Source organism: Callorhinchus milii, unplaced genomic scaffold, assembly GCF_018977255.1.
Source record: "Callorhinchus milii isolate IMCB2004 unplaced genomic scaffold, IMCB_Cmil_1.0 Scaffold5, whole genome shotgun sequence".
Classification (NCBI taxonomy): domain Eukaryota; kingdom Metazoa; phylum Chordata; class Chondrichthyes; order Chimaeriformes; family Callorhinchidae; genus Callorhinchus; species Callorhinchus milii.
The window spans coordinates 63,665,922-63,680,530 of NW_024704746.1; the positions used below are offsets into that span (position 1 = coordinate 63,665,922).

The 14,609-nt window shown below is 44.3% G+C and overlaps 1 protein-coding gene across 2 annotated transcripts in view; it reads left to right on the forward strand.

The window, feature by feature from the left end:
- The first annotated feature begins 235 nt into the window (after positions 1-235).
- Positions 236-14,609, forward strand: part of nrf1 (nuclear respiratory factor 1) — a 42,737-nt gene continuing 28,363 nt past the window's right edge. For both annotated transcript variants that reach the window (XM_042335502.1, XM_042335503.1), the window contains exons 1-5: positions 236-319; positions 7,720-7,954; positions 9,406-9,520; positions 10,907-11,033; positions 12,685-12,825. In XM_042335502.1, coding sequence (XP_042191436.1) covers positions 7,729-7,954; positions 9,406-9,520; positions 10,907-11,033; positions 12,685-12,825 — 609 coding nt within the window. In that variant the 5' untranslated portion in view covers positions 236-319; positions 7,720-7,728. The remainder of the gene's footprint in view (positions 320-7,719; positions 7,955-9,405; positions 9,521-10,906; positions 11,034-12,684; positions 12,826-14,609) is intronic.

Here is a 14,609-nt window from a genome sequence, read left to right on the forward strand (position 1 = left end):
GGGAGTGGGGGAGGGGAGTGGGGGGAGAGGAGGGGGGAGTGGGGGAGAGGAGGGGTAGAGAGCAGAAGGGGGGAGTGGGGGAGATGAGCTGTACGTAAGTGCGTGCGTGCGTGGCGTGGCGTGCGTGATCACGTTGCGTCACGCAGGCCGTGCCGTGCGGCCGCCGTGAGGAGGCGGGGCCTGGCTGGCGGGCGGGCGGGCGGGGCGGGGGCGGTGGTGGTGGCGGGGGGGGGGGGGGGAGGGGAGGCCAGAGCCTGGCAGCGCAGACACACACATACACACAGACCGAGTTCCAGGCCTTCGGCGCAGCCGCTCTGAGGTTAGTGCTCACCGCGCATTCTCCGTAATTTCAGGCCCTGGCGCAGTCGCAATCCGTGATCCCCCCCTCATTGCCCGGCCGGGGAGAGAGAGAGAGAGAGAGGGAGGGAAGGAGCGAGGGAGAGAGAAAGAGAGAGAGAGAGAAAGAGAGAGAAAAAATGGAGAGAGAGAAAGAGAGAGAGAGAGAAAGAGGCGGTTTCTTAAACAGGGCGCCGAGCGGCTGAACCCTCCCCCGACTGAGAGAGAGGAGGGTATAGGCCTGACTAGGCCCGAGTGTCAGCAGGGCTGGGTTTTGGCGGGACGCGGGGAGGGCAGGGGGTGGGGGTGGGGGTGAAGCTGTTCAGGAGAGAACGAGGCCCCCACCCCCCATCCCCCCTCCCTCTCCTCTCCCCCCCCCCCCCCCCACCCCACCCTCCCCTCTCCCCACCCCCTCGGGAGGGTTAGATGGAGAGCTTCGGGGACATGTTGTCGAGCTCTCGGCCACAGACGGGGGAAAAAAAAGCGTTGTTTTTATTTATGTGCTTTGTTTGCATTTATTTGTGTGTTTTGTTCGCATTTATTTGTGTGTTTTGTCTGTGTTGATTTATGTGTTTTGTTTGTTGCCTTTGTAAACCCTGTTTCTAGAGCCCCCCCCCCTCCCCCCCTCTCTCTCTCTCTCTCCCCCCCCACCCCCCCCCCAAAAAAAAGGGTCTCCCCACTGGAAAATCAGCCTCAGGGTGGAGCTCAGTGATCTGCCATTAAACACGGGGTGGGGGGGTTGGGGGGGGATCTAAAAGGAGTGGTTCAGTTATTAGTAATTTATCTATCGATGTATCTATCTATATCTTTATATATATATATGTATATACGTACACTTCTGTGTGTTTTTTTTATTGACTGAGATCGTGTTAAAAACGGAACTCCGAAAGGTTTGTTTCTCCTGGCGAGTTGTATATATATATTTTATACCTATGTGTGTATATATATATATAAAAAGAAAAGAGAGAAAAAGAAGAAAACAAAAACCCGAGCGTAAAAAGAATCGGTTGGGCTCTTCGTCAATAACACCAGCAATAGCCCTCGCATTTGACCCAGCGCCTTGTCGCGTCGTCGAGACGTCTGGCAGCGCTTCACGGAAGTGTACTGCAAAGCGGATTGACTGTATTTGTGGGGCGAAAAGCAGCTTCCAAACGAAACGGCGCACAGCAGTGTCCCACAAACAGTCGTAGATTGAGTGACCGGATTATGCTTTATTCATTCTTTAAAAAATTGGGTTTATTAAGAGCTGAGTCAATTCATTTGAACCGTGGAGTGTTGCTAAAGAGTTTTTATTTTGTATTTTCTAATCAATTTTTTTTTNCCGCGTTGGCATGAACAGTGTTCGAGAACACTTGATTTGAAATTGATGCATTTCCTAATGAAATTGCTTTAATTTGTTTTAAGCGGTGTGTGCTTTATAGCGGTCCTGCAGTGGAGTCTGGTGAGATGTTTAAGAGATGTTAAGAGATGTTTAAAAATGATGAGTTTGTGCTTAATAATTGCAATTGCTGAAATAAAAATCAGCTTCTGATGAAACTTTCAATATGGAGATTGTTTTATCTGAATATTTCAGACTAGGATTAGCTATATTCAATATTAGTATAAAAATATTGAAAGGGATTTAATAGAACATATTTCTTACCAGCTTTAATTCCCATTTTCTATCTCCTTCGTTACTGAATTGTGCAATTCAATGGATCAGCTGCCTTTGAGCATTTTTATGTCATGAGAAATAACAAAAAAAACTTAGTTATGTTACTGATATCACATATGCAGTAAGGTGCTTTGGCTATAGTTTTTGCTCTCTGGTGATATCACTTAAAAATTAATTTGGTGATAGTGCAGCTTACCTGTATGAAACATTGTTCACGTTTGTTCAGCTATGACTGTCTTCTTTACCAGTTTGAAGATCTATATAGAGTGGTCAACCATCTCAGGAATGCCTTGGATTATTGTGGGCCAGCTTGGCTTTCTCTGTCATGATGACTCCTCAAGGCCAGTTAATTTCCTGGGATATTCCCACTTGTCTCCTTCCAAAGGAGTGTATCTTAGAACAAGACAGAAGAGCTATAGACACATTGGGATTCAAATGTAAAATGTTCAACTTGCTGAACTACCTAGGATGACTCAATTATTTTTTAAAAAAGAAAATTCTCCCAGACCAGTCAGTGGAAATATATTTCCTGTTCACCATAACCAGAAACAACTTGCTGAGACACGCTCTACCTATGTTTCCTCATTAGGCTGTAGCTTTGTGGGTCATTCCCACATGTGTGTGTGTATATCTATTTGACACATATGCGTATTTTAATAATTTGCATGTTCAGTATGCTTTGGAACCTCGTTCTCTATTATCCTTTTTGTTAAAAACTGTTGCTCCAGCAAAGGATTTAGAGTCATTCTGTAATCTCAATGCATCTATATTTTGCAAAGAAACTTAAAACTTTGAGCAGGCAGAGCCTGAATTTCCTTGTGTGTTAAGTTCCTGAACGCAGCTGATATGAATTGAGGAAATGCTGTGTGGAGCAAAAATATTAGCATAACAGGGAAGAACAAATTGGAGAGTGAGTCATTATCTGTAGCTTTCGCGAGCCTTGTGGCCATTTAGACCAGCCATTGGGAACGGAAGAAAGAGTGGCTCCTTCCATTTTTTTCATAGCAATGTCCCAACTTCAAATGCATTCCCTACTGCACAGATGTTATTGCTGTTTCTCACACCAACTGGTCTATTGCTTCTGAGTGAGATCTGTAAATTGTATCATTTGTAGTAAGAGTGATTTTCATTTGGGCTGGATTTCAAATCTTGATCACTGAAGTGAAGACCAATACAAAGCTCTTTTCCATACAGTTCCCCCAAAACCCAGCCATTTCCGGGCTTCTCTTGCAACCCCCCAAATCAATAAAGCAGCAGAAAAAAGGGAAGGACAAGATGTGTTTTTGCTCAATTTGTCTGAAAAAGTTTTATTTACATAAAAAAAATTAGTAACCATTTTTTGATATATGATTACATTGCAAATGCAAGGATTAATAATATTTCCTGATCACAATTTCCTCTTAAGGAGAACTAGAAATTTCCTGCCCCTCCATTCTTTCTGTACGAATTACGGAGACGTGCTAATCATGACGTAAAAACAGCACAGCACAGTAAACTGAACAGCTGGACTAAGCCCTAGTTAAGATGGCAGTGAAATTCACCATGAAATATTTGCACACAGTATGTTTAACCTTGCATTGCATTGTAAATTTAGTCACTCACGTGGTAGCCTGCTTGGTTGCTAGTTCCTATGTGCCTGATTGTCAGTAAACTGCCCTAAGCTAGGTTTCCGAGACGTTAGGGGTTAAAATTCACGGTTATAAATACGATAATAATTTCTACTGTAAATAAAATCACAGTACAGCCAGCTTTTCAATCAGAAAATAATAAAATGATATATTAAAGCCAACATCCATTGCCTTTAATATTAAATGATTACCTGATTGTGGAATTGCTAAATAGATTGACAGGATGCTGGCTAATCGGAACGAATAGTTCGCAGCAATAATGCAACTTTTGAGTTTTATCTGGGAAGTATTCCAACAAGGTGGAACCTTTGGATTGAGAAGGTGTGTGTGGGGGGGGAGGAGGTATATGTGATTCGCTTACAAAATACAGTCAATCCACTTTACAATACTGTACATCCTGTGAAGTGCTTTGAGATGTCGCGACGGTGTGATAAAGTGCTACACCAAAATTATTATTAGATAAATAAGGTCTCTACTCCAAGCATAGAGCAAATGAGCTCCTTTCCACGGCATGTTTGTGTGTGCTTTGCATTCACTTCAGCCCATACATTGCCAGTGGAGCTGGCAGGACACAAACAGCAGTTTGAAGAGAACAAAGTGTGTGTTATTTTAATACATATTCCCTGACCTATTCCCCAGAATCCTGCGCATATGTGCTTATTGTACATCCTACGTACTGACCAACGTGTGACTGTGTGTGCGTGGGAGCCTTTTAGCTCAAGCTCACGCTCCCTTGGGCTTCAGCTTAATTGGAATTCCCCATTGTTCTGACATTTGCTCTTTGCAGTTATTTGGTATAAAAACAAGACACGGCCGTTGTTCCTCTTAGAGCCAAGCTTCTTGCTTAGATTTGATTGATTTAGACCAGTTAATGTTTCTTTTTCTTTTCTTCCCCAACACTGCCCAGTCGTATGTAGAACGATTCTACAGAAATCAAATCAGTCAAGAAGATAAACCATCTCTTTTGTGCAGAGTAAAACGCTGAGCTGCTGAGATTATAGACGAATTGCATTGCACACGTCTTGTCTGCGTGACATGAAAACTCCTTGCATCAAAATTTACTGCACCGTCTTCTACTGTAACTCATCCAGCATCGCAATGCTGTAGAATATACAGTCGATTCACTTGACAGTGTATTCTGTGAAGCGCTTTGAGATGTTTCAACGACTTGATAAGGTACTATATCAAATGCAAGGATTATTATTCCATTATCTTCCTATGTCCCAAGACAATCTAAAAGCTTTTAAAATCCAAGCTTTGTATCACTCAGCCATCAGCTGATTTTCCTCAGGTGTCCTGTGCCTTGGTTTTGGCTTGAGTTTCTCAATTTAAATCCCTGGACGTAATGTGCAAGACAGAATCATATATCTTATGAATCATTGTTCCATCATTTTCACAATAAAGGAAATGTCTTCAAAATAAACGTGACATAGGAATCAGCTGTAGACGTAAAAGGAAAATTCTGGAAATGCACATCAGGCCCATTAGCAAGCCTGAAATAACGGCAAGTTAAATCCCCTGCTCAGACGCTTCATCAGAAGTGGTACGTTTGTGGATTTGCTTCCAATAAAAGCAAACAGCAAATTGCCTACTCTCACAGTTTTTCCATTACCGTAAGATTTTATTTCAGCAAGAGGTAGTAATGTAATGTAATGATGTTATTTCATACCTCCGTTGAAGGAAAGTATTCCCAGTTTCTGTTGAATGCCACTCCTGAAATGAACTAGGTATGTGTAGGTTTGACTTGAATACCAGAGGGTAGGCTGACTGGTCTGCCTCACTAGAAGTGGATGATGAAACCAGGAAATCTCCATTCCCTCCCTATTATGTTGGAGTGACTGAGCCTTGTGTTACAGCTCTGTGTCTGAAAATCTTCCCATGAGACACACAGCAGCTGTGGGCATCTCCCTTTATCTGGGTACAGAAGATTGCAGTTACTGTATCTCTTAAGTGCAGTTTGTGGCTCTTATCACACTCTGCTCACACCCCACTCCTCTTCTGGTCGTCTTTGCTCAGCGGGCTTGGGACTTCTGCACATCCCTCGTCCCCTCCACACTGCAATTTACAGCCGTGCTTTCAGACACTATGCCCCAAATCTCTGGAATTTCTTGCCTCGTGTGGGTGGGATTGAGATAGACAATTGAATATTCCTGTCATTGGGGATAGATGTTTTTTTCATTCCCTGCCACTTTGCCGCGTGTAACTGAGTGACCCAACAAGCATTCTGGCTAAATGTAACCCTGTACGGATCTGCATTTGAACATGAGCCCCTCCTGGGCTGTCTCACCGAGTCCACACTGACCAGGCAACAACAACCACAAAATTACATTTGTAAAGCGTCTTTCACGTCGGGAGGACGTCCCAGGGCGCTGGACAGACAGAGTTATGGACCCGGGCTGGGGGTAAGGGTGGGGAGGGTGGGGGGCACGGGGGGAAGCATGGAGATTGAAAACGCGGTTGAAGAGGAGGATCTTGAGATGGGTCCTGAAGGTGGCAAGGGAGGGGGCAAGATGGAGGGACTGCGGGATGGAATTCCAGAGGTTGGGGGCTGAGTGTTGGAAGGCCCGCCCACCAATAGTGGGGCGAGCGAGGCGGGGGACGTGAAGCAGGCTGGAGCCAGCTGAGCGGAGGGAGCAAACAAGGTGGTAAGGAGGTTAGGAGGTCACAGAAGTAGGGGGGCGGCAGATGAGTGAACTGTTAGAAAGGTCTCTTCCTGGCTTTTTTCCTGTCCATTGCAGTTGATCTAACATTAATTGGCTGCCGCTTTTCGCCCACAAAATACAGTCAAGTCACTTTACAATACATTCTGTGAATCGCTTTGAGACGTCTCAATGATTTAATGAGGTGCTAAATCAAATGCACGGTTTATTATTAGTTCAGCACCAAACTAAGCCATTTTCGAGACGCTGCCCTACGTAAAAGCTGCTACATAAATGCAAGTTGTTGATGACTTGTGGTTAAATAGTAAGGATTGTGACATTGTTGGCGGAAGTTGGCCTACAGGAATGATTGGGTTTGAATGAACAGTCATTGAAAGCAGTCAGTTTCAATGACTGCATCTCTGTTAATTCATCCCGTGCCCTTTCTCGGCTTCTCCCAGGAAGTTCCTCTCCCCCTATTAGGGTCAAACTGTTTAGAGAAAAATGTTCAACCAAACTATATAAAACTATATAAAAAAAGAGTTATGTAATTCTTTCTGGTTCTAATTGAAGCTTTAGGTGGGCATTCAGGGTGAAACTATTATAGTAGGACTTTCAGGAGGTGGTCACTAGGCAAGTGCTTTTTTCGAGTGAGACTATTGCAAACAACATACACATTTACAGTAAATCCTGTGAAGCGCTTTGAGACGTTCTCCCAACGTGAACGGCATTATATCAAACGCAAGGATTATTTTATTATTGAAAGGGTGACGGAAGCAGATTCAATAATACATTTCCAAAGGAAATTGGATATACACTTGAAAATAAAAAAATTTGCAAGACTATGGGGAGAGCGCGGGGGAGTGGCACTAATTGGATAGCTCTTTAGAAGAGCCGGCACTGGCATGATGGGCCAAATGGCCTCCTTCTGTGCTGTAAGATTCTATGGTTATTATTACAAGTTCATCAGTAGCTACAGTGAAGGCTGCCGTTGTATTGGCCCTTCACCTACTGTGAGACTAAAACATTGGTGGAGTTGCAACAGTGAGCTGCGCTCTGTCTTGGGACTGGAAAAATTAAAGGATTATCAGCTGCCGGATCCCATCGTGGAGTCCTTAGCTCAGTGCTAGGGCGCTTGCCTCACAAGCAAGAAACATAGGTCTGATTCCCGGCAGGGCGAAATGTTAGGCAAGTTTCCTTACACCACACACCTCTGTTGACCTAGCAGTAAGTAGGAACCTGGTTGTTAGTTGATTGGTGGATCGCTTTTTCGGGGGTTCCTTCAAAAAAAAATTTGGTCACTCGACCCACGACTGGCTGCTGAGTTTCGCCCACAAAATATACAGTCAATTAACTTTACAGTATATCCTGTGAAGCGCTATCAGACGTCTCGAAGACGTGATAAGGCGCTGTATCAAACTGCAAGGATTATTATTATCTTTTCCCCCTTTGCTTTTCGCAGAACTATTTGATGGAAGAGCACGTAGTGACTCAGAATCACGAACACATGACCACTATTGAGGCCCACGCGGTTGCTCAGCAGGTCCAGCAAGTGCACGTGGCCACGTACACAGACCACGGTGTCCTGAGCGCTGACGATGACTCCCCTTCGTCCCCCGAGGAAACCTCCTATGATGACTCTGATATCCTAAATTCAACAGTCACAGATGAAGTTACTGCCCACCTGGCCGCAGCAGGTGAGCTTTGCCAAACCGTTGGTTATCTGAACCCGATAGAGGCTGATTTCAGGTGCGAACACATGCTGGGGCAATGTGCTGTGTGCGTCAAACAGGTTTCCTGTACTTTATCCAAGTAAATATTCTTTTATATCAGGGTCTGAACAATGAGTGTAGTTTAGACCACCGATGACCGACCTGACTTAAATCAGCTGGAGTCACAGAGCAACGATTGAACCTGGGACGTTCCCGTGTGTTGGTTCCACACCATTTCCTATATTAAAGGGCTGAGCCATTGAAGGCACATTTTATTTAAACAGTACGAATAGTTGTGCTCTTATCACCCAGGATTCTCCAATATCCTTTCGCGGTTGCGTTTGACCAGTTCTGATACGTAGGAACTGTGAAATCAGCCAATGATGATTCACTGTGCGATAAGAAAAAAAGTTTTAAACTTGTGTGAAAAACAATTAAGAATAAATGAATCATTGGTGCTAAAATGCTGCTGCAGTTATAAAGAAGGGTATCGCTCCTCATTGCTATTTCCACTCTCGCTCACACTTTTCAAGCTCTGTAGAAAATGTCGAAAAAGGAAGGAAGCAGATAACATCAGCCCTATTTCCAGTCATGTTTACAAGTAAATTGACTTCTTTGTGTGCTTATTTATATGGTGTTTGTTTATTTCAATTTCTGAATCGAGCGGTGATCCGACTGAAAAAGATCCGACAGATATGAATGCATTGGGTCAACAGAGGGCACTAGAGATCCATCAGTTAAAAATATGGCAGCATCAGGATCTGACAAGCTGCATAATGCAACCATGCTTCTTTGTAGGCTCCATGCCTACGTATTATCAGACATGGTCAACTTCTCCTTATCTACTGGCACCGTTCCCATCCCCTTAAAAACAGCCGGCATCACCCCCGTCCTCAAACAAACCTTCCCTGGACCCATCCCTGCTCTCCAATTACCGCCCCATCTCCAATCTCCCTTTTCTTTCCAAGGTCCTGGAATAAGTTGGTGCTTCGCTCCTTCCTCTCCCGTCCCTCCTTCTACGAACCCCATCCGGTCAGATTTCCATGCTGCCCACAGTACAGAAACAGTCAAAGTCAACGACATATTGCCCACCAGTGATCAGGACTCCCCTTTGTCTCCTCATTCTCCTTGACTTCTCTGCCACCTCTGACATTGTTTTCAGCACCTTGGGGTGTCCTCCCGATGTGAAAGGTGCTTTACAAATATAATTTGTTGTTGTTGTGACTGTGTGAGGGTGGGGGTGTGGGGGGAGATATCACAGATGAGCAATCCTGTTGTCACCCAGTGTGCTGGATTATGATTATGAATGAGAACCCTTGATTGATTTCCCCCCTACCTTTGGACACAGACCAATTATGACCAAGTCTTTGCTGTCCTGGTAATGAGTTCTGTGCTTGTTTGGGAGGAACGCTGACCTGTCAGTTTTCTGGTTTCAGGGCCAGTGGGAATGGCGGCTGCGGCTGCCGTAGCAACAGGCAAGAAGCGGAAACGACCCCACGCCTTCGAGTCTAACCCCTCAATACGCAAAAGGCAGCAGACTCGCCTGCTAAGGTGAGACTTCTCTCTCTGTTCGTAGAATCTTTCAGAACAGAAGGAGGCCATTTGGCCCATCGTGTCTGTATCATCACAACTCGCTGTGTAAAACAATTTCTTCTCAAATTTCTCAGGGTTCAGAGATGGGCCTCCTACGTATATGGCCGAGCAGAACAGAACTGCTTATATAAGATATTGAGAGTGAGTTAGGAAAGCTCAAAGAAACCCTTCAATAAAAGAACCCATCCTCTAACCTGGCTGATGTGACAATAGAAATAAATCAGCAGTGGGCACTCTCCAGAGCTATGGGATTAAGTCACAGTATTTGAGCAGTTTTACCCTGTACTGAACCTTGTTCACCACAAAGGCAGTTTCTCCTCTGGTCCCAGCCAACAATACCCTAGGTAAATTGTTCATTCACCTAATGGCTGTTTGTGGGTCATGGCTATGTGCAAATTGGCTGCCATGTTTGCCTACAAAAAGAACCAACAACTGCTTCAGAACAGTTCACTGAGAGACAAGGAAAGTGATGAAAATTAACTGGATTGTGTATGTTACGATAACGTTTCACAAATTGCTTAGCAATTCCAGTGTTTTAGAACTAGAGTAGGAGTCCTGTAGGAGTTCTATAGCTCAGTGGTTAGAGCACTCTCCTCGCAAGCGAGAGACCTGGGTTCAATTCCCGGCAGGGCGAAATCTTGGGCAAGTTTCCTTACTCCTGATAATAATCCCTCAAGCAAAAAAACACAACAATAATAATTTGGTCACTCAATCCACGACTGTTTGTGGGACACTGCTGTGCGCAATTGGCTGCCATGTTTCGCTCACAAAATATACAGTCAATTCACTTTACTGTGAAGCGCTTGGAGACATCTAGAAGACGTGAAAAGCGCTATATCAAATGCAGGAATTATTATTATTGTAACTAAATTGCCCACAGCAGAGTTGTCAGAATGGGTCAGCATGCAATTCTTTCCTTTCATATTTATGACCTGGGTTCAGTGGAAGTTTTGAACAAGAGTAGACCAATGTTCCACTTAGACTATCCATCCATCGTCCCAATGTTCAAGTTCAGTTTGGTTCAATGGGAACCAATGGGAACCAAAATTCTCCTCATCTGTTTGTGATAGGAAGTTATTCAGCGTTCAATGACAAAGCTGTTACTCTCAGGGAAGATGTTGTGTGGCAGGTTAGCTAAGCCATGGATTCTTTGAGTCAGTAAATCCCCTTAGTGGATAATTGGTTCTCCAATTTGAAGGCATGTTAGTGGGGGGCAAGAATTAAATGTTGGGCCTAATGAGCCCTTTTGCTGTGACTAAAATGCGTGTATTCTTACTGTAAATCACGGTTTTTAACTGTCCAGTTGGTCTTATGTTTCTGTGCCACAAAAATTCTCTTCCTTAGAAAACTACGAGCCACGTTAGACGAGTACACAACCAGAGTGGGGCAACAGGCGATCGTTCTGTGCACCTCTCCCTCCAAACCCAATCCCGTTTTCAAAGTGTTTGGCGCTGCTCCTCTTGAGAACGTGGTGAGTATCATAGAATTATACAGTCCAGAGGGAGGCCATTCGACCCATTGTGTCTGTGCCGACTCTTTTAAAAGAGCTATCCAAATCAATCCCACTCCCCTGCTCTCTCCCCGTAGCCCTGCAAACTTGTCCTTCCCAAATAATTATCTACATCTCTCTTAAAAGTTGTTATCGAATCGGCTTCCACCACCCTTTCAGGCAATGCATCCAGATCCGAACAACTCGCTGTGCGAAAAAAATTCTCCTCATCTCCCCTCTGTTTTAACAACTATTTTAAATCGGTGTCCTCGGGTTCCAACCCACCCACCAGTGGAAATAGTTTCTCCTTGTTCACCCTATCGAATTCCCCATAATTTTAAAAACTTCTATTAAGTCTTCTCTTAACCTTCTCTGCTCCAAGGAGAATAATCCTAGCTTCTCTGGCCTCTCCTGATAACTGAAATCCCTCATTCCTGGTACCAACCTGGTAAATCTTCTTTGTACCCTCTTCAATGCCTTGACATCCTTCTTAAAGTGTGGTGCCCAGAACTGAACACAGTACTCCAGCTGAGGCCTAACCAGTGTTTTATGAAGGTTCATCATAACTTCCTGACTTTTGTATTCTATGCCCGTATTTATAAAGCCTAGTATCTCGTATGCTTTTTTAACAGCTTTATCTATCTTGCCACCTTCAAAGATTTACTTATATGAACCCCCAGGTCTCTGTTACTTCATCCCCTTTAAGATTGTACTATCTAGCTTATATTCCCTCTCCTCATTCTTCCTCCCAAGATGCACACTTAGCATTTCTCCACATTAAACTTCATTTACCACGTTTCTGCCATTTTAACTCAGCATCATCTGCCTACTTGGAAATTGTACTCCCTATACCCAAGTCCAGGTCATTTATATAGATCAAAAACAGCAGTGGTCCCTATACTGATGCCTGGGGGACACCACTGCACACTTCACTCCTGTTCCTATGTACTGGTTACAGAGTAGAGTGAGCTTTCAACTTTTCTCCCTTGCCGGCTGCAAATCTGGAACTCTCTCTCCCCCCGCCAAAACAAAAAGGCTGTGGATGCTGGATCCATTTACATTTTCATGACTGAGGTGGATAGATGTTTGTTAGGTCTGGGTATCAAGTGATATGGAGCAAAGGTGGGTAATTGGAGTTGATGTACAGATTAGCCATGATCTAACAGCATGGCGGAACAGGCTCGAGGGGCTGAATGGCCTTCTCCTGTTCCTATGTACTGGTAACAGAGGGCAGCAAACAATACCAGGTCAATAGCATCCCCCCCCTTCCCCAAACAACTTGAATGAGGAGCTTCATCACTTCCTGTCTTTCCATAATGTGGACTGAAAGCGCTCACGTGTTACACCAGGGAAGCCGTGACCTGTGTAATTCCAATCTTCATCGCTGTTCTGGAACATTCGCTTTGAACGGTGATGTGGCTGCTTTGTAACTTTTAGGTTCGGAGTGCCTTCTCACCCCTCCCACCCACCCCCATTCCCTTCCCCTCCCTTTGTAAGGTATAGGAGCAGATGTTGCCATGTTTGCTGATGCACCTCTGAACTGCTCAGCACCTGGAGGGGCTGTTGCCTAGCTCCCGGTTTCCCTTGGTTGCTGCACCGCAGATTGTTTACCTGAAGCCTGTGCCTTCCCCAGGTCCGCAAATATAAAAGCATGATCCTGGAAGACCTGGAGTCGGCGCTGGCAGAACATGCACCTGCGCCACTGGAGCTTAATTCCGAGCTTCCACCTCTCACCATTGATGGAATCCCAGTCTCTGTGGATAAGATGACTCAGGTGAGCAGACTGTTTTGCAGAGCGGGTGGAAGAGCTGTGGGAGTGAGGCAGAGGCTTTTGAAACTCCCTTGTTGGGTAGCACCTTGACAGAAAGCTAACCTTTCTTAATAAATCCCTGGTTCAACACGAATGCCAGCCTTTGAGAAAAGCGCTTACTTTATCAAGTCAAAACTCCTTCACATGAGTTGCTTCTGAAGTGTTGACTTTTTCTGTGGGCAAACACAGCAACTAAACTGCCCGTGGTAGCATCCCATAAATAGCAATAGGAAGAAAACTAGTTTGTCTTGTTTGGTGAGTATGAATGAGGTTTCAGATAACTATAATATCTATAAGTATAACATGGTTATCATCCTATAGCAGGAGTCTCTGCTATTCCCCTCACTGGAGTGTTTCTGATGATGGGAAATTGTATCCCTGGTGCTTTCAGGAAAGGAAGGGAATGCAGTTATATTCACTAGATTTAGATGGTCATTATTATCATTGTATATTTTTATGGTTATGTTAGTGCTTTGATGAGGAGGGATAAGAGAGCCCAGTTTAGGACAATCCTTCAGCTCCTGCCACCTCTTCGCTCACCTGGGTGCGGTAAACAAATTGTTACGTGCACCCAAACTGTGTTGGGATTTGTTTTAAAGAATCGGAAAGTTCACAGGTTTCGACCAGGTGATCTTCGTCAGGCAGGTGAAAGTAGCCGAGCAAAAATAACCAGCTCGCGTTTTAATTGCAAAGCTCCTCGTTGTCCTCTGGGAAGCAAAGCCACCGCAGGCTCCGCGTACACCTCAACCAGTGGCTGAGCCAGGAATGAGGCAGTTGTTGATTGTCTCCCCAGAGGCTTACAAAGGGACCTGTTAACAAGTGCCTCATGCTGCCTCTACACACAGCCAATGCTGTAATTAAAACCATCTGGTAAAGTGGGGGAAGCATCCTGGGAAAGGGTGGTGGAAATTTAACCCTTTGAATTAATACAAACTAGTCCTCTGTCAGCTTGAGCACAACCATTTGAAAGAGATTTAAATGTGTAGAGTTTATATGGAGTCTTTTAGCTCAGTGGTTAAAGCATTCGCCTCGCAAGCGAGAGGATCAGGGTCCGATTCTCTGGACGAAACATTAGGCAAGTTTCCTTACTCCACACTCTGTTCACCTAGCAGTAAGTAGGAACCCGGTTGTTAGTCAATTGGCGAATGACTTTTCCCTTCAAAAAAAAATAAGAAAATAAATTGTATCACTCAATCCACGACGGTTTGTGGGACGCTGCTGTGCACAATTGGCTGCCGCGCTTCACAAAATATACAATCAATTCACTTTACAGTATATTCTGTGAAGTGCTTTGAGACGTCTCGAAGACGTGATAAGGCGCTGTATGAAATGCAAGGGTTATTATTATATCCAAACCGGCAAACAGCAGGCATTGAAACAGATTTTATGTAGTCAAAATGTCTCATTGTCCTCTGGGAAGCAAAGCACTTCACACAATGATTTGTTTTAAAGCATAATGACTGATGTCCCACAAATAGCAACTGGTGAATCGGCAAAATACATTTATTTGGTGAATTGACATGAAGGAGGGATATTAATGTGTAGGATTCTGGTCCAATACTGGATTTTCAGGATTCCTACTTTACAGAAAAGTCATTATTTGGTCCCAGCTGTTTTAAAAAAAGTTAACACTTTTTTGGGTCTTAAAGCACAGAATATTGACCTAAATGTTTGGATTTACTACTATTATTCAGAAGTCCTTGTCCAATAATGGCTATTTGGTACTTTACTCCCAAGCAGCCATTATT